Below are 19,867 nucleotides of genomic sequence, written 5' to 3' on the forward strand. Positions count from 1 at the left end.
TGCCCAGGGTCGCACAGGAGTCTGGGGCAGAGCAAGGGGTGATTGTGCCTTGGCCACTGAATAGTCACTCAGCTGGTGCAAAGCTGGGGGAGTAGCCAGAGACGGGACCTTGTCAAACTGGCCACTCCTGACAGCTGGAAGCCTGAGTCTCGTTTTCCAATTTCACCTCTCCCAGAGGTGGGATATGGGAGTGTGAGCTTGAGTCTGCCTTAAGGGTCCCTGCTGTTAAGCCCACAGCCCCTTGCTCACTGCTGATGTTGGAAAGGGCCTGTCTGTATTCCTGGATCCTGGGGGCAGGAAGCAGCAAAGGAAAATCCTGCCTCTTGACTTGTAAAAAGAAAAGGAGTACTTGTGGCACCTTAGAGACTAACCAATTTATTTGCGAATACAGACTAACACGGCTGTTACTCTGAAACCTTGACTTGTAAAGTGGGCCTGTTTGATCAGGGATCATAGACGCTCACAATCCCTTCACAAGTTACTTGTGACGCTGGGCCTGATCCTGCAGGGTCCTGAGCGCGCCCAGCCCCTGCTGACTGCAGTGCAAGTTGTGGGCACTCAGCACTCTGAAAGGCCCAGCCAGACGTAACGTTCCTGTCACTGTTTCCCCCCGGGTTCGATGCTTCCATGCCGGTGCCCAGACATACACCTGTCGGTGGCAGCTGTGCTTTGTGGAGTAAGTGACACATCCGTGTGAGAAATCTCATTCCATTACCCTTCTGGTGTTTGGTCCGTGGTGTCGGCCTTCGCCATGTGGGTGGGACAGTGACTAAGACACATGGGGATAGGGGGATGGGGATCAGCCAAGCAATGTGGAAATTCACTGGAATCTGCTTTTCCCGTTTTCTCCTGAAGATGCTGATTTGAAAAGTGCTGGGTTCCAAACTCTGCTACAAACCCCAATTCCTCCTTCTTTTTTTAATCTTTCAGCCAAACACATTAACGAAGTCATTGTGGGCAGCGAACAGCTGATGGAAATCTAACATGCCGCTTGTAAAGATGCCTTCAAGGAAGCCAGAGTCCGCACCTTCGGAAGACCCTTCGTCTGGAGCAGGCCTGGCAGAGCTTACAGCGTCATCGCTCCTTTCCCGTGCAACTTTGTATTTATGTCTCAGTAAAGAAGCGTTTCCCAAGTTGTCTGTCTCTCCCCGGGCCCCTCCCCACCTGGCTGATCTGCCTGGTGCTTTGCAGAGTCTAGTATTGGTGCCTGCCCGCTGAGCGAATGCACTGTACTTTTCCAGTAGCACTAAGCTGGGACCACACAGACTGTGCCCATTCAAAAGAACGACTTAGCTGATCTCATTCGATACAAACCCAGGCTCTGTGGGCTTGCACCACCGTCCCAGTACCTTAGGGAAGCCAGGAGCTGCTTTATGCATCTTGAGGACACAATGGGAGGGCTGGAAAAGCTCAGCAACAAAGCAGGGTTACTTCCTTGCTGTTCCTGCAGCTTCTCCAACTTTCCCACCCCCCTTCTTCCCTGGGACAGACACGTTGAATCTACGCAGCTGTTTTTAGTCTATACTGTGATTGAGGCTGGTGCGCCAAAGGCGTTCCCATTCATACCCTCTGGATTTGGCCTGTTGCTTTGAAATTAAGCCCGAGACCGCACGTGTGGGGAGCGGGGAAGGAGGAAACCTGAACATAATTAGAGGTTATGTCACCATCAGTGCTATCAGCCTTATTTTGACGGCCCCTTTGCTTGAAAGCCCAGCATGTGTGAAGCCATGAGGTCCCTCTCCACGCACTTAAACTGTATGTGGGTGACTCACGAGGCGAGATGAGTAACAAGCTGTCATGAAATCCAGGGCCTTGTGGTTGGTCGTCCTGCCAGGATGGGAAAGTACCTAGATGGGATTGAAGCGCAAGCTTTTCTTGCAACTCTGCGAATTGGACTGGGGTTCCTGCCTAAACACTCTTGACTGGAATCCAGTTGGATTCAGCGGGGCGCTTATCTGGGCCTGGCAATTTGGCATGGAGAGGCGCTTCCAGCTAGTGGCTGGGAAAGATGACATGTTATTAACTATGGAGATCCATTCAAAGGCATGTCTCGTGGGCACAGACCCCCTGGCAGAAAATCTCAGCTTCCTGGCCCAGATGACAAGGGAGAGGTTATAATCCAGCCCTGCCCTGCCTTTCATACCTTAAAAACCCACATTAAAGGCCCGCCTAATAATGGGAAGGGTGGTGTGCTGGCTCGGAGGGCTGTGTCAGGCTGTGGAGAGCACAAGGCAAGCTAGAGTTCAGTTCAGGTTAGCATCACCTGCGAGGCTGGTGGGTGAATAGATGTCAAATCCCTTTCCTCCAAGGATCTCAGCTGTTTTGTGTATGTTAATGAGCTATGCCTTGTATGGGAGGTAAGTATCAGACCCATTTTACAGATGGGAAACGAAGGCACAGAGAGGCTTAAGTGACTCGCTTAATGTTCTGCTAGAAATCTGTCAGTGCCAGATGTAGAGTCCCGATCTCCTGAGTCCCGGGGCTTCCCCTTCAGCCCAAAGCCATCCTTCCCGTCCGTCTATTGATTTACGCATCTTCTTAAAAACCAGCTTCCCCTAGGTTAATAGCTTCAGTTTTCTCTCCTTGGGCCGTAGTTCTATGGTAACGCCTCGCTTTAGCGCTTTGGTTTAGCTCATTTAAGGAGAGGCTCTTCATTGTGCAGTTAGAATTGTGGTATTAATTTAGCGTTCTCTGACACTTTCAAACCTCGCCGGGCTCTGAGAAGTATTCTTTTCCCTTTATGACCTGCAGGTGTTTGGTGTGAGATAAAAGTAGATCTCAGAGCAAGATTTCACAGCCCGAATTATCAAAGCAAAGAGTCCGTCTTGATGTACTCCACGTGTGTGGCAGTAATGATGAAGAGTATTTCGGAAGAGTAGTTCCCTCACAAACCCCCAGGCAGGCACCGAGAATTAACCCTTGCCGACCTAGCGTCTTCGTTGACCAGGTGAATCTACGAAACTAGCTATCAGGGTGAAATTTTCAAAAGTGCCTCTGTGACTAAGCGCCTAAATGACTTTTGAAAATAGGACTTAGGCTCCTAAGTCACTGACGTGCTTTTGCAAATATTACCCCATAGCTTTAACGCATGACTCTCTGGGAGTGCAAACGTGGTTCTTCCATACAGTACACATGTGGCTCTTCTCACCATTGCTGTAGCAATTGAGCGAGTTGGTGTCTCTTACCCATTTGCAATGTGCCCATCACCAGGATCTTTAGGCACTCTGACTGTGATGTACAAAGCAGCGTACTTTTGAAAGGATCAGACTTGCCAGCCCTCTGTAGATGTTGGCGCTTTTGGAGAAGGCTTGTTCTTGAACGTTTTCAAGGGGACACGGAGCTGGCTGTTAGCGTCACTGTTGTGAGAAGGCTCATGAAACAGGGAAATCCTGCAGGACACCCTGAATGCAGCAAAGCCGGGGCTCACCATTTCCAGTGGCAGGAAGCTCGCCAGCGGAGGGCCTGGTGCCGCGAACATCTAGCCCTTGGCTCCTGAGAGTTTTGCCCTGGGCTCTCATCCCCTTCAGCATCTGTTCCCTTCAGCTGCCGAGAAGGGTCTCAGAGAGAGAATTGGCATCTGACTTAGCTAGGAGTCAGCCCATTGGGCGCTTTATGGCTTAGCAGCTCGGGAATTGGCGAGGAGGCAGTGTCAGACCTGGAGTGCTGATGTGTGATCTGGCCGCTGAATGCTGGTCCAGCCAATGGTCCATGTGGCCTTCACCTTCAATCCTAAAGAGAGCCTGTTGCAGACATCCAAACTTAAGGGGGTGACAGCATGGACAGCTATTGCTTTGGCTGCATCTAACAGGAAAGAATACAACCTGCTGGCTAGGCAGAGAGCGGATGGCGTTTCAGGCCGCAGCTGCTGGTCGCGGGGCTTGGAGCACGGAGAAATCCAGAAGAGCCCTAAGAGTTCATTTGCCTTGACAGTGGGAAGATGCTGTCAGTGGGAGGCAGGCTCAGGGCTCCTGGTCTAGTCCCCTGCTTCCATTCACTCCTGTGATTGCCCCACGTTGTTCAAAACAGGCAGCCCAAGGGCATGTGATCTCCATAACTCCAGTGGTCAGGCCGTCCGGGAGACATGATGAGCTGGTAGGAAGAGAGAAGCAGCTGGTTGTCGATTGTGCCCAATGTCATTGACCTGGGGCTTCCCCTATCGGTCGGGGTAGATGGGCACGGGGATAATCAGAGCTTTCAAATCCACTGACCTTTGGCGACTAATCGTTTGGACTTTGGAGCGTAGCCTGGGGGGCACAAAGGAAGGTAAACGGACCTCCTGCTACAGACACTCAGTGCATCCACTGAGCATCCTGGCTTCCTTCCCTCATCCATATGCCTAGCAACAGTGTGTCCTGCAGGGGTTAGAGGACAGAGAGAGCAGCTAGTATTTACTTGGGGAGATGTCGCTGCTTTGTTCACCGTGCTAACCCCAATGTGATCTAGCTCACAAAAACAGACCTGAAGCCGAAATCCCGGGTCTGAACCTTACGTTACGTTTCACGTAAGTCAGAAAACATTGCTGAGCTAGAAGCCACATGCCCTCCAATGTTCTTCACCCAAAGCTGCATCATTCCTGCCAGCTTGCTTGCTTTCGCCCCTCGTCTGCCTTTCATGCTTGGTGGCTTTGTTTTCGCTGGGCTGGCTTGGGCTCCGAGAGGAGTATTTGTCAAGATGCCCTGCTGGTCCCACCAGCTGTGCCTTCGCTATCAGGCCAACTGCTGTGTGGCCCAGGGACAGAAATGTTCTAACATCTCACTTTCTGCACTGCCAGGCTGCACTGGTGTCACGGAGTGTGGGGGAGTCCAGGCCCTGCACCCCTCTTCCTGGGATCCACTGAGACTCTCAGCCAGCCAGTAAAACAGAAGGTTTATTGGACAACAGGAACACAGTCCACAACAGAGCTTGTGGGTACAACCAGGACCCCTCAGTCACGTCCTTCTGGGGAGCAGGGAGCTTAGACCCCAGCCCTGGGGTTCCCTGTGTTCCTCCACCCAGCCCCAAACTGAAACTAAACCCACCCAGCAGGTTCCCTGCTGCAGCCTCCGTCCACATTCCTGGGCAGAGGTGTTACCTCCCCCTCCCCCTCCTGGCTCAGGTGACAGGCTCTCAGGTCTCCCATCCCCAGGGCACATTCCCAGGTCAACACTCCCCCCTCCCTGCTGAGTCACATAGTCACATCTGGCCAAAAGCTCCAAGGAGCAAAGGCGGGTTCACCTGGTTCTAAAAGGGCAGCTTGGTTGTCTCCACAGGCCGGGCCCAAATGCGACACTTTTCCCAATCCCCTTGTCAGCGTGTCAAGATCCGCCAGTGCTGAGACCTGCATTCGAAATGGGGACAGCGACTCCCTCAATCCGCAGCTTCCCCAAGCACCTGGAACGCAGCCCATGCCTTTGGCAGCGGCATGCTGGATCACGAGCTTCGATTGTCCTTTGATTATGCTGAGCGCACCCATGAGTGGCTTCCCAATAGACAGACAGGGTCCCTCTCCCGCAGAGCCTCAAATCTGGACTTCGACACGAGCCCCCAAGGAATGGTAACACACCGGAGGGAGCGGAGCAGGAGTCTTACAAGGGTTGAACAGTGATGTGCTAATTGATCCCCCGTCTCGGTGTCCGTTCTGTCCAGCCCTTGTCCGTCGGGGAGAACGGAGCCTGTGCCAAGGCACAGGCCTGAGAGTGACACAGACCTGATGCAGCTCTCCAGTGCCGGCTCCAGCCAGCCGCCTCCCCTCGATCTCCTTTCTCCATCAGTAATGGGGGGGATACCACCGTGCCAGGGCTGCGGGGAGTCACTGTTCTAAGCTTGGAGATCCTCGCGCACAGGCTGCGAGGGGAAGACCAAGTCTTGTTCTCGCCTGCCAGGGCACGGCACTGGGCGAGGAAAGCAGGCAGGCCAGGGGTGAGATTCAACACGAACAGCGCTGAGGATAAAATCTGCCCTGGGAGCTGACAGTGGGAATCCCAGCGAGTGGATCCTGGGGGATTGAGGGGTCACTGATTAGCTTTTCAAGAGGGACCCCGAGCTCCCCAACTCTAGCAGGCTGAGCATCCACTGATGGCTGCAGGAGCTTGGCCTGGGTGAATGCTGCAGGATTAGGCCCATGTACGGTTTCTTTCTTGTCTCTCTCTCTGGATCCTGCAGGTTTTTGGTTTATCTCCTGGGTGCCAGGAGCCAAGATGTGCAGCCTTGCCCCTACCTCCCAGACCAGTCAGCATAGAGTAATTCCTGAAAGGCCTTTTAGTCAGCAATCTCAGATCTGTTCGGATATAAATAAATAAGGCAAGAGATCAGCAACCGATATAAACTTGTGTGTTTACAGCTTTTAAAAGGCCAATACTGAATTATTATCTTTGTACAGGAAGCAGTAGGGTTGTTGGAGTGAATCCAAGGCCAGCTGATGAGCCTGGATCGGTGCCTTTACAATTCAAGGCAAATGGTGGACTGGTTTGGAGAGGAAAAAGGGATTTTCTTATTTTTGTTTTTCAGAGAAAATAAAAGGGCAGCCTGCCACTTCCCCCTCCATCCCCCGCCCGCAAAGCAGCGAGCTGCTGGTGTTGTATGCATAAGCTACTCCTTTGTGCACCGTCTAAATGGTTAATTGTGTTTGAGGAAGATGTGCGGGCGGCCTGGGAGACCACCCAGCTCGACACAGACAAGAAAGAGCAATCTCTGCGCGCTTTCACCAGAGAGAGAGCAAAGTTGTTTAAAAATATTTAATTTACTGCATTCCATTCTGCTGATTATAAATTGGCCATCCAGGGAAACGCGGCTGCGTGCGGGGAGGGATCCAGGAAGCAAGAAACAAATTCTTGGGATTGGTTTGGGGTTTGTTTTTTAAATCTTCCTCTGCTGGTTTATTGTGAGTTTTAACCCTGGGTTGCCAGCAGCATGTAGATCCAGTCAATGCCCGCCTTTTCCACGAGCTGAAATCTGATCAGTTTGCTTGCAGCCGGCTCTATGGTTGCATATTGGTCATCAAAGCCTCCTTGCAATCCAAGGGTCTGTTAGAGCCCTGTTATGTTTCACAGGCTGCTTCTCTCTCTGCTCCTCACTTACACATGGGGGGTGTTGGGCTTTTGCCCAGGGTTGGCACCACAAAATCCTGGTGGCCTTGGCGTGCAAAGCACTGTGGTGTGCCCACCTCGGGAGGGCATTGTGGACATTTCAAACCCATTTCTCTCTGGCGCCCTCGGGCAGGAAGAGGGTTTAGGGCTTAGCTGGGGGCAGGGGAGGGTCGAATCCAATTTTGACCCTTTTTTTGGCTTCGAAGAACCCTCTTTCAAAGGACTAAAATGCTCCTTGGACTCCCCCCGCCCTGCGTGCCACTGAGGGGAAAGCCGCAGGTGCTGGTCGCGAGGTGGCAAGCGCTGACGAGACGTTATCGAGCGATGCCGACTTCAGACTGTTGTCGTCTGTGCTTGGATGCGAGCCCAGCGGGAGGGTGCACGTACCAGCGAGCTGTAAGCAATCACCCGGCTGGGGGTGCCGTGATCGGGCCTGGTTCGGTGATGCGGGCGCTGTGAAAACGCCACCACCTGTTTTGTGTCGAGATCCGCAATCTACAAACGTGACGTCTGTTCCTCCCCACCCCTGCGCCAGCCCCAGAGCCCAGCGATCCTCCCAAAACGTTCTGGGGCACGAAGGGTGTAAGGGAGGTACAGAGAAGAACCACCTGGTGTGGGGTGCTCTCGCACACGCACCGCCCCCCAACCACGTCTGCAGAGGCTCGCCCTGAGCTGGTGCATCCTTCGATAGCTTTGAGGCATCTCGTGTGTCCTCGGGCAGGTCAGCCTGTCTCGGGGAAGGCCCCGAAATTACCCAGGGGTGGCACAGGCTGAAAGCCTGGATGGATGCTAGAGCGCTGTTTGTTAGGATGATTTATTCTCTGTGTTACCGTAGCGCCCAGGAGCCCAGTGTGCCAGACGCTGCATAAACCCAGACCACAGCTCCTGCCCCAAAGAGCTGGTAATCCAGGGATATGCCAAGAGGCAGATGGATGCTGACAGACAGGCGGGAGTACAAGGAAACCAGGGGAGGGTGCTGGTTGGCAGGGCAGGCTGGGGTCTCTGCACACCCACAGCCTCACCTCTGCCAGGCTTTTCCCAGGCATCATGGCAAAAGCGAGCGCTGAGGATAATGAGGCCGCTCCATGGGTGTTCCCATGGGCTCCTCCCAAGTGTGAGAGTCAGCACGCCGGGCCTAATGCGAGAACTGTGGTGTGATTTGGGTTGGTGACTGTTATGACTGGGTCATTCCACTCAATCTCCCATCCCTCAGAGATGCAAAGTATGAAACCTAACCACGAACACTGCTGCGTGAAGATGATTTCTGAGTCACGTGGTAGCTTGATCCATTGCCTGGTCTGTTGATGATGTTGTTATGGCAGATGTCAGCAGGAGGCACCGATACACACAGTCTTCTAAGCCCTATTTCATAGTGTGCGAGCAAGTGTTCAGTGTTGGGAAGACGCGCTGCTCAGGGCAGAGGCGAGGGCTCCATGGAGGAGGAGCTGTGCGAGCAGCTGCAGAGGTTGCTCTCTGCTGGCGGCTCTGAACAGAGTCGATGCTTGAAGCAGTTGCTGCTTAGGAAGTGGGCACTGGTGGTAGTAGAGCACTACGTGGCTCTGGGAAGAAGGATAAAGGAGTTGGAGGCGCAAGTGGTGTTCTCGTCCATCCTCCCCGGGGAAGGAAAAGGCCGGGGTAGGGACCGTCGAATCGTGGAAGTCAACGAATGGCTACACAGGTGGTGTCGGAGAGAAGGCTTTGGATTCTTTGACCATGGGATGGTGTTCCATGAAGGAGGAGTGCTGGGCAGAGACGGGCTCCATCTTACGAAGAGAGGGAAGAGCATCTTTGCCAGCAGGCTGGCTAACCTAGTGAGGAGGGCTTTTAACTAGGTTCACCGGGGGAAGGAGACCAAAGCCCTGAGGTAAGTGGGAAAGCAGGATACCGGGAGGAAGCACAGGCAGGAATGTCTGTGAGGGGAGGGCTCCTGCCTCATACTGGGAATGAGGGGCGATCAGCAGATTATCTCAAGTGCTTATATACGAATGCACAAAGCCTTGGAAACAAGCAGGGAGAACTGGAGGTCCTGGTGATGTCAAGGAACTATGACGTGATCGGAATAACAGAGACTTGGTGGGATAACTCACATGACTGGAGTACTGTCATGGATGGTTATAAACTGTTCAGGAAGGACAGGCAGGGCAGAAAAGGTGGGGGAGTAGCACTGTATGTAAGGGAGCAGTATGACTGCTCAGAGCTCCGGTACGAAACTGCAGAAAAACCTGAGTGTCTCTGGATTAAGTTTAGAAGTGTGAGCAACAAGAGTGATGTAGTGGTGGGAGTCTGCTATAGACCACCGGACCAGGGGGATGAGGTAGATGAGGCTTTCTTCCGGCAGCTCGCAGAAGCTACTAGATCGCATGCCCTGGTTCTCATGGGTGACTTTAATTTTCCTGATATCTGCTGGGAGAGCAATACAGCGGTGCATAGACAATCCAGGAAGTTTTTGGAAAGCGTAGGGGACAATTTCCTGGCGCAAGTGCTAGAGGAGCCAACTAGGGGGGGCGCTTTTCTTGACCTGCTGCTCACAAACCGGGTAGAATTAGTGGGGGAAGCAAAAGTGGATGGGAATCTGGGAGGCAGTGACCATGAGTTGGTTGAGTTCAGGATCCTGACGCAGGGAAGAAAGGTAAGCAGCAGGATATGGACCCTGGACTTCAGGAAAGCAGACTTCGACTTCCTCAGGGAACGGATGGCCAGGATCCCCTGGGGGACTAACTTGAAGGGGAAAGGAGTCCAGGAGAGCTGGCTGTATTTCAAGGAATCCCTGTTGAGGTTACAGGGACAAACCATCCCGATGAGTCGAAAGAATAGTAAATATGGCAGGCGACCAGCTTGGCTTAATGGTGAAATCCTAGCGGATCTTAAACATAAAAAAGAAGCTTACAAGAAGTGGAAGGTTGGACATATGACCAGGGAAGAGTATAAAAATATTGCTCGGGCATGTAGGAATGATATCAGGAGGGCCAAATTGCACCTGGAGCTGCAGCTAGCCAGAGATGTTAAGAGTAACAAGAAGGGTTTCTTCAGGTATGTTGGCAACAAGAAGAAAGCCAAGGAAAGTGTGGGCCCCTTACTGAATGAGGGAGGCAACCTAGTGACAGAGGATGTGGAAAAAGCTAATGTACTCAATGCTTTTTTTTGCCTCTGTTTTCACTAACAAGGACAGTTCCCAGACTGCTGCGCTGGGCATCACAAAATGGGGAAGAGATGGCCAGCCCTCTGTGGAGATAGAGGTGGTTAGGGACTATTTAGAAAAGCTGGACGTGCACAAGTCCATGGGGCCGGACGAGTTGCATCCGAGAGTGCTGAAGGAACTGGCGGCTGTGATTGCAGAGCCATTGGCCATTATCTTTGAAAACTCGTGGCGAACCGGGGAAGTCCCAGATGACTGGAAAAAGGCTAATGTAGTGCCAATCTTTAAAAAAGGGAAGAAGGAGGATCCTGGGAACTACAGGCCAGTCAGCCTCACCTCAGTCCCTGGAAAAATCATGGAGCAGGTCCTCAAAGAATCAATCCTGAAGCACTTGCATGAGAGGAAGGTGATCAGGAACAGCCAGCATGGATTCACCAAGGGAAGGTCATGCCTGACTAATCTAATCGCCTTTTATGATGAGATTACTGGTTCTGTGGATGAAGGGAAAGCAGTGGATGTATTGTTTCTTGACTTTAGCAAAGCTTTTGACACGGTCTCCCACAGTATTCTTGTCAGCAAGTTAAGGAAGTATGGGCTGGATGAATGCACTATAAGGTGGGTAGAAAGCTGGCTAGATTGTCGGGCTCAACGGGTAGAAATCAATGGCTCCATGTCTAGTTGGCAGCCGGTATCAAGTGGAGTGCCCCAGGGGTCGGTCCTGGGGCCGGTTTTATTCAATATCTTCATAAATGATCTGGAGGATGGTGTGGATTGCACTCTCAGCAAATTTGCGGATGATACTAAACTGGGAGGAGTGGTAGATACGCTGGAGGGGAGGGATAGGATACAGAAGGACCTAGACAAATTGGAGGATTGGGCCAAAAGAAATCTGATGAGGTTCAATAAGGATAAGTGCAGGGTCCTGCACTTAGGACGGAAGAACCCAATGCACAGCTACAGACTAGGGACCGAATGGCTAGGCAGCAGTTCTGCGGAAAAGGACCTAGGGGTGACAGTGGACGAGAAGCTGGATATGAGTCAGCAGTGTGCCCTTGTTGCCAAGAAGGCCAATGGCATTTTGGGATGTATAAGTAGGGGCATAGCGAGCAGATCGAGGGACGTGATCGTTCCCCTCTATTCGACATTGGTGAGGCCTCATCTGGAGTACTGTGTCCAGTTTTGGGCCCCACACTACAAGGATGTGGATAAATTGGAGAGAGTCCAGCGAAGGGCAACAAAAATGATTAGGGGTCTAGAACACATGACTTATGAGGAGAGGCTGAGGGAGCTGGGATTGTTTAGCCTGCAGAAGAGAAGAATGAGGGGGGATTTGATAGCTGCTTTCAACTACCTGAAAGGGGGTTCCAAAGAGGATGGCTCTAGACTGTTCTCAATGGTAGCAGATGACAGAACGAGGAGTAATGGTCTCAAGTTGCAGTGGGGGAGGTTTAGGTTGGATATTAGGAAAAACTTTTTCACTAAGAGGGTGGTGAAACACTGGAATGCGTTACCTAGGGAGGTGGTAGAATCTCCTTCCTTAGAGGTTTTTAAGGTCAGGCTTGACAAAGCTGTGGCTGGGATGATTTAACTGGGAATTGGTCCTGCTTTGAGCAGGGGGTTGGACTAGATGACCTTCTGGGGTCCCTTCCAACCCTGATATTCTATGATTCTATGGTGGGCAGAGAGCCCTGAAAGAAAGGATTTGCCTGTGTTCTGTCTGTGACCGCCTCTGTTCCATGCCGGGGTAAATAGCCAGGTACACTTAGAATGTCCCCTGACTCCGTATCCTGGATTTCTGCTCCACTGGGAAGCTACCAAGGCCTGGACAAAGGCTACTGGGGGGCAGAGGGGCAATGCTGGACCTGGGCAAAGAGGGCAGCTTTGCCCAGCATTGGTGGAGCGCCGCAATAGCTCTGTTGTTGTTCCAGATGCCGAGCTCCCATTTCCGCTGTATTTGTGGGCAGTGAACACTTCACTGTGGTCCTGCTCCTCGGGAAGCAGCGGGCTTTATCAGTGAGTCGGGGGAGCAGGACTCCTGGGTTCTTTTTCTACTCTGCCGCTCACTTGCAGTGTGACCCTGTGCAAGAGAAAGGTGCCTCTCACGTCTGCTTCACTGGGCAGAGCCTGGCCAGTCCCTTTGCCATCTCCTCCCAGCTCCCATGCTCCACATTGTCTCTCATTTCTGTGGTCCTCTTAGGGACGCTTGCCAGTTTCAGGCTGTGTTTTAAAAACAATGTGGTGCCGGACTCTGCCTGCTGCGTATCCTCCGCTGAGCCCTGGCAAGAGCTGACTGGGGTCCAGCAGGCGCAATTCGAATGTTCCCAGACCCCTCCCTGCGGAGCTGAGACTCACCCCGCTCTCTCCCCTGGCCGAGGCTGTGACCGGGGTACCCGACACCACCCAGCGTGCCGGCTGGGCCACGGTCCAAGCCGTAGAGCCAGGACTGGAACCCAGGAGCCCCTCTAGCTAGCAAGCCAGCGAGAGGAGCGGCTCTGCCTTGCTGCTGGAGTGGAAGGTGGCTCTGCTCTCCAGCCCCTTTCGTGCCCAGCACTTCAGGACAGGAAGTGGAGAAAACCGTCTTCACTTCAAAGCGTAGGAGGCCCGTGGCTCAGGCCTGAATGCCGGTGGCTGCCGGTGGCTACCTGAGGCTCCAGCTTGGCCTGTACACTGGGAGGAAGGGTCCAGCTCCAGGAGCAGGGCTGAAGGGGGGGCGGGTTAGTGAGCAGGTCAGGACTCGGCCTCGCCTCCGAGCCTGGCCACGTTGTTGGTCTCAACAATAACAGTCTGAACAGTTGTAAAACGGAGCCGGTGTCAGCCCCCTGTACATGTCTGTGGGTGCTGGGCCCCGGGAAGGGTCTGTGGGTGTGCCCCCCACCCCGGGAAGGTGTGTGGGTCTCAGCCCCCCCCCCAGCAAAGCCAGTGGGTCTCAGGCCCCTGTGATGTCCGCCTGCCTTCCCGTGCGAGCGTGGGGCGGGAGCAGCTGCTTTCCGCGGTTACTCTCCTGCTGCGCCCTGCGAAGGGCCAGCTTGTGCGGCAGGCTTTGCACGGGGGGATCCTCGAGCTGCTGCCTGCACGTGGATCTCGAAGCCCGGAGCCCCTCACCGCCGGACTTGGCTCCTCGCTGCACTTACCCGCTGGAGGCAGGATGCCCCAAAGCGGCACCTCCCCTCGGCCAGGGAGTGAGAGCCGCCTCTCCGTGGGGCCGTGCCACGGGCGGGCGTGGTGAGCTTCGCGGCTGGTCTGGTCCAGCCAAGGCCTGACCCTGGGAGCGTACAGCCCAAGCCGGAAGGAGGGGATCTGTACTGGGGGCGAAGGGGCCTGGTGCCCCCAGACAGAGACCTCCCTCCATACCGGCTGCTGGAGCAACAGGGTGTTAACACCCAGCAGCAGGGCCCCCGCGGTGCAACGCACGGCTGGAGTGAGGACTGAGCGATGGTGAAGGCCGCGGAAGAGGTCGGCTTAGCCTCCCCCTGCCCCATTTGCTGTTTCCTTCCCTTTCCCCTTCCGCACCGTGGGGTTTCCTCTCTCCTGTGCGGGTTGTGCCCACAGAGCCCTGGGGTGTGGCGGGGCCGGGCACCAGGGCGCCGTTGCTGGGTGCCAGGGGGCTCTGCCAGGTGCTCCTCACCCCTTCCCATGCAGCTCGTCCTTGTCCAAGGTGGAGCCTGCAGCTCCCCTTCCCTCAGCGCCTGAACCGGGGAGCTGGGCCAGCCCGGGGCAGGGCCGGCTGCCTTCGGAGCACCTCGGAGCGCCAGGTGCTGGGAACTCCCCGCGGGGCGACGCCCGCCCGCGTCCTTGTTCTGCACCTTCGGCCTGGAGCGGGATGGGGGGGTTGCTCTTCAAGACCCAGGCAAACCATACTTCTCCCAGGTAGCTTCTGCTTTTCCCCTGCAGGCAGGTGGGCAGCCGGGGCAGCGCCATGGGGCCTGTGAGGGGCCGAGGGCAGAACCCCGCTGGCAGGGAGGGAGCCTGGGCTGCCTTGGACCTGCGACGTCTCCAAGGGTGCCGCCATGGCCTGGGCCATAGGGGCGCCCTCCTGAGCTGGGCTGGGGGCGTGCTCGGCCACAGGGGAGTGTAGAGCAGAGCAGGGCCCAGCCCGCTCCCGTGGGCAAAGAGCGAGAGCGGAAACAAAAGGGCTTGTGTTAGTCCGCCAGTGTCACAGGCCCTGGGCGGAGTCCAGGCTGCCTGGGGCTAGGCCAGGCTCCCCAGCCTCACCCCAGAGCCAGCCCTCGGGAGCTCATTGCTGAGGGGGGAGGCCCATGTGGATCGGAGATGATGGGCCCAGAGACACCCCACTGGGCCGTCCAGTCCGACGCCCGCCCTCCCTAACACGTCTTGGCGACCGCTCACGCCTCCACCATCGGCCAGGGGTCTGTTCCTGGGCACAGCTGCTCTGACGGGGAAGGAGTTCTCCCTCGGCTCCAGCCTAACTCCCTCCACCCCAGCGTCAGGCCTTTGATCCTTGCCCTGGCACCACCTGCAGTAGAACCAGTCCCCTTCAAGGTGCTTCCCGACCCGCACCCTGACCCCTCGGAGCCCCCACGCTGGGGCAAGCTTCGCTCCATCAGGGCGGATGGCCAAGCAAGCTCCTGTGGGCTCAGTCCCTTCTCGGGCGTTTCCTCCGATCCTTGGCTGTGCCCTCATCTGTGCCTTCTCTAGGGCTCCCATGGCCTCTGGAAGGTGCAGGGCTCAGACCTGCCCGCAGCGATATCCCCTGGGGAACTCCCTGCCACAAGATATTCCTGAGGCCAAGAGCTTAGCAGGATTCAAACAAGCTCTGGACATTGGTGCAAGCAGGAAAAGCCACAAGCTTGGACAGGAGCCAGAGGAGATGAGGAATGCCCCAGGGCACCACCTAGCCACTGACTGATGCAGGAACAGAGCAGATTTCCCCCAAAGCCAGTTTATCCCATGACTGCCTCTGGAGTAGCTGGCCACGGCAGGCACCGGCCACGGCCGAGGAGGTAAGACATTGCCTTGATGTCTGTGGGCCTGATTCGGAGCAGCAGTTACGCTTGTGCTAAGCCCCCTGGAAATCAGTGCGAGTTACGTGCAGACGTAAAGTTGCACCTGTTTTAAGCGGTGTCTCGAGTAAGGCTGGGTTTAAGCCCGGGCTTCAGTTCTTTTCTCAATGGGGTCCCTGCCCTGGATCCAGGCCCTGATCCTGGCTGGTGCTGAGTGCCCTCCTGTTTGGCTTCACAGGGAGCAGAAGGGATCGGGCCCTCAACAAGGCGCAGAACCTGCCCATCTCGTCGTCCGCCCCTGCCTCCCTTGTGCGTCTAATCCCCCTGCATGGCCCTGCCTCGCCCCCAATCCAAACGCTTGCACTGATGTCACATCCACTTAGTGCCTTCAGAAAACATCTCGCCCTGACACCTAGTTAACTCCTCGCCCGGGGTCACGGGCTCTGGCTTTCTCCTTCCTGCCGCTCCTCAAGCCCGCTGAGCCGGCCCTCTGGCAGGCGCTCCCCTGCGCTATTAAATATCTGTTGGGGAACAAGAGAGCCAGATTGCTTACAAATTAATTTGGAGTTAAACCTACAGAAAATGAGATACGCTGCTTGGCCGGGGCTCAAGAAAAATCCATCAAACCCGCCCTGTTTGGGGAGCGCGGGGGCGCTGCTGTTTTCTTTGGGGCGGGGGAGTTGTCAGCGGCACTTGCAGTGGGCCACGGCCTGTCCTGCCAATTCAACATCCACCAAACACACCAACCGGGCAACCTGCTCCCCTGTGCCGGGGCAGCGGGCCGCAGAGCACAGCAGGGAGGGGCTGTGGGCGAAGGGGGATGTGAGCTCTGGGCCGAACCAACACCTCTCCGGCCCCAGTGAGATCGTGGCCAGGGGCTGCGGGCGTGCAGTGGGCAGGGCTGGGTAGATCGGGCGATGGGATGAGAACGCACCTTGGAGAGGGTGGTTGCTGCCGGGGCATGGCCCCGGTTTAAACCAGTTGGGGGATAGTCAGCAGCGTCTCTGCCATGGCATGTCCAAGGAGCCTGTCGCCCCACACAGAGGGTGAGCTCAAAGCCTGTTCCCGTGAGGCCGGGGCTCCCTGAATTTCACCCCCCAGGAGCTACGGACCAGGCTGCGTGTTGGATGTCGGAGGGCTTTGCAGCCGGCCCCTCTGACTGGCTTTGTGGCAGTGGCCCTGAAAGGGGACTTCTCCCTGGAGCTAGGGAGGGTGCCCCAGGTGCGAAGCTGCCTCTGGGGAGGAGCATGGCTGTGGACCAGCCTGTGGCAACGCTTCGTGACATGGCAGGGCGGGAGGAGAAAACGAGGCTCCAGTCCAGTGATAAACACATGGGAGCCCCGGCTCCAGGTGAGGGCTGAGATTCCTGGGGCTGGGGACTTCCTGCCGCGGCCAGGCTGTGACCTCCACAGCCCATCTCACCAGCCCCCGGCATGTGCTGCTTTCCCAGGCTAGGGTTGCCAGGTGTCCAGTTTTCCAGTCAAAAAGGGAGCCTGGCAGTGTCCGGTCAGCTGCGCTGACTGGACACTAAAAGTCCAGTTGGTTGCAGTAACTGGACGCTGCCCCTGGGGGGCGGGAACAGCAGCAGCTGTGCCTAGAGCCACTTGCAGGAGCTGCTGACCCCTGGCAGAGAGCAGTGGCTGGCTTCCAGATGGGCTCCTGAAGGCAGGTGCCATGGGGGAGGGCGGGATCCTGTCCACCCCCCTTCTGCCTGGCCATGCCCCAATTGCCCCAGTCCTGGCCCCTTGCTCCGGGGACAGCTCCCCCTCCGCCCTGATTGGGCACGCTCCCTGTCTGCTTCTCCCAGCCCGGCTCTGCAGGCCGCAGGTGAGTCTGGGGGGAGTAAGCGAGGGGAGGCAAAGGAGTGATGGGGGGGGGGGAGAGAGAGAGGAGGGAGTGGGGGCGGGGCCTTGGGAAGAGGCAGGGGCGGGGCCTCGGGAAGAGGCGGGGCAAGGGTATTCGGTTTTCAGCCATTAGAAAGTTGGCAACCCTACCCCAGGCACGGGGGCCCAGCTGCTGCCCAAAGGCATCTGGGCTCCAAACACCCCACGCGCCAAGGAAGCCAGGAGCCTGAATACCTTTGGGGATCTGGGGCTGGCTTCCTTAGGTCGCTAACGGAGCCCCGGCAGGAATCTGCGTCCACAGCAGCATCTGAGCTGGATCTCTTCCCCCGGGCCACCGGAGCTGGCTTGTGGGACCCCCGCTGCTGGCCCGGGCACATCCCGCAGTATCAGGCTGCCTGTGGGAGCAGCCAGGGCCTTGGCTCATGGCTGTGCCCTGCCCTGCCAGGTGGCGTGGCAGGGACGCTCCTGGTGAGCCAAGCTCTGATGCTCCTTTCCCAGGCCCAGCACCTCAATCCAACCCCCCGCCCCCGTGCTGCCTTCTCTGGATCCTTCTAGCCCCCAGGACCCCCATCCTGCGCAGCTCAGCTCGTCCCGTGGGCCTGGGGCAGCCACACCAGCCCCAGCCCTGCCCCAAGGCCCTTGCAGGCGGCCCAGCTGGCTGCTCGGGGTGACTCATTCCCAGTGGGCTGGGGGTGGGGGAGTGGGGGGTGGATCTCAGGTGCCCATGGGTCAGCACTGGCCGTGTTCGGGTCAGGCTGCCCTGCAGTGCTGCGCCTTTCCTCTCCTTCTCCCAGCTTGGGCCTCGCTGCTCTCGGGTGGCCTCTGGTAACACCAGGGAGTCACACCCTCGGGACGCCCCGTCTCTCAGCCTCTCCTCCTGTCGAGGGGCGTGTGGACCAGCTGGTCAGTGGGATCTGTGTGCGCCCACCTGACTGGCCCCTGCTTGGCAGCCTGGGCTCTGCAGTTCCTGCTTTTAGCCCGGATCCAGGCTGGAAGTGCCAGCCCAGAGGGCAGCCGTCCTGCTTGCCCCGGCGTTCCCTTCCCAGCGTGCCCAGAGCTTTCTGCCTCCCCTCTGCCATGTCTGTTTTGCAACGCCTGGGTCTGGCCAGAGTCTGCCTTCGTGTGCCACCTTCCACTGCCGCGGGGCACTGCCCGCCATCGCGCTGGGCCTGGACCTGCACCCGGGTCCCTGCGCCACCCCGTGAGGCTGGGGCTCCGGACAAGCCCAGTGACTGGTGAGAGGGCGCAGGGTGGGGCGGCGAGATAAGCCAGGAAGCAAAGCGAGGATGAGACGTGAGAACAGAGGCCAGGCTGGCGCCGCTGGTCCTTTGGCTGGCGCAAGTCAGCCACCGAGGAGCCAGCCGCCATCCAGCGGTGGGACCAGCTGCCGAGAATGTGTGCGGAGCTCTGCTGGGGGGGGGTCTCTGTCCGGCTTTCTCGAAGGGGGGGTAGCTTAGAACTTAGCCCTGTGCCAAAGCGAAGTCAAAAGCCAGGCAAACAGGCTCCTGCCTTGTTTCCTCCAGGCCAAATGGCTGGGAGCGGAGGAGGGAATCTGTGCCGGGGGGCAGAGAGCCAGAAGATAAAGGCTTGGCATTCCCAGGCGGCAGGGGAGGGGCCAGGAGTCGGCTGGCCGGTCACCCCAGCTTTCAGGGGGCTCTGCCGCTGCTCCTGACCCCGGCCCCTTCACAGGGCACTTCCAAAATTTGTCTCCTGCGCTGCTGAATCACGAGCCAGTTCCTCCCCCCTAAAACCGCCACGGCCCGAACGGAGCCGCCGGGAGCCCCAGGACCGAGTTTAGCCCGGCGCTGCTGAGCTGGCCGGTGGCTGCGTCCAGCCGCAGTCTGTGCTCCTGGGCCGGCGCCTGGCACGACGAGCCACGGCCCGGCTGGAGCCCGGACACACGGGCTCTCCCTGCCACCGGCTCCTCGCTCCTGCAGGGGCCGGTGCGGCTCCGGGGGCCCTGGGGGCGTGTCGGTTGATGTCCCGTGTCGGTTGATGGCTGGAGGCTGAGCTGGGCTGCACCAGAGAGCCCTGTGGCCTCCCGGGGCCTGCGTGTCCCTGCTGCTGTCGTCTGCCTGGGGCAGGGCTGGAAGGGGGCACCCGGCTTTGGTTTTCGAGGAGCCGCAGGTGCCCCAGTGCGGGGGCGGGAGGATGAGGCCTGAAGGTGCTGGGCTGACCAGATGCCCCGAAAGCGGGGCATGGGAGCCTGGTGGCCTGGCAGGCTCTGGGGCTGGCTGGGGGGCTGGGCAGTGCCCTTGGGCCGAGCACTGTCCATGTCCTAGCAGTAGCTTTACTCAGCCGGTAGGAGATCTTTCTGGCTGCCTCTGCTGTGTTGTGGGGGGGGCTGCTCCCTGGGTGTGCCCTGAAGGGGGGATGCAGGCCTCAGAGCAGGGCATGCAGCTGGCATCCCCCTGTGCCCACTAAGGCCAATCATAGAATCATAGAATATCAGGGTTGGAAGGGACCCCAGAAGGTCATCTAGTCCAACCCCCTGCTCAAAGCAGGACCAATTCCCAGTTAAATCATCCCAGCCAGGGCTTTGTCAAGCCTGACCTTAAAAACCTCTAAGGAAGGAGATTCTACCACCTCCCTAGGTAACGCATTCCAGTGTTTCACCACCCTCTTAGTGAAAAAGTTTTTCCTAATATCCAATCTAAACCTCCCCCACTGCAACTTGAGACCATTACTCCTCGTTCTGTCATCTGCTACCATTGAGAACAGTCTAGAGCCATCCTCTCTGGAACCCCCTTTCAGGTAGTTGAAAGCAGCTATCAAATCCCCCCTCATTCTTCTCTTCTGCAGGCTAAACAATCCCAGCTCCCTCAGCCTCTCCTCATAACTCATGTGTTCCAGTCCCCTAAT

The 19,867-nt window shown here is 56.9% G+C and overlaps 1 protein-coding gene across 4 annotated transcripts in view; it reads left to right on the forward strand.

Moving 5' to 3' along the window:
- The window catches only part of LOC140916364 (translation initiation factor eIF2B subunit gamma-like), a 239,007-nt gene that overhangs the window by 141,319 nt on the left and 77,821 nt on the right, over positions 1-19,867 (forward strand). Inside the window, exon 12 of one of the 4 annotated variants that reach the window (XM_073357915.1) lies at positions 931-1,133. The exons of the other annotated variants lie outside the window; for them this stretch is intronic. Within the exon in view, the coding sequence (XP_073214016.1) occupies positions 931-983 (53 nt within the window). The 3' untranslated portion in view covers positions 984-1,133. Of the gene's footprint in view, positions 1-930; positions 1,134-19,867 lie in introns of those variants that run through there. 4 annotated transcript variants of the gene reach the window in all.

This window comes from Lepidochelys kempii, chromosome 8, assembly GCF_965140265.1.
Source record: "Lepidochelys kempii isolate rLepKem1 chromosome 8, rLepKem1.hap2, whole genome shotgun sequence".
Classification (NCBI taxonomy): Eukaryota; Metazoa; Chordata; order Testudines; family Cheloniidae; genus Lepidochelys; species Lepidochelys kempii.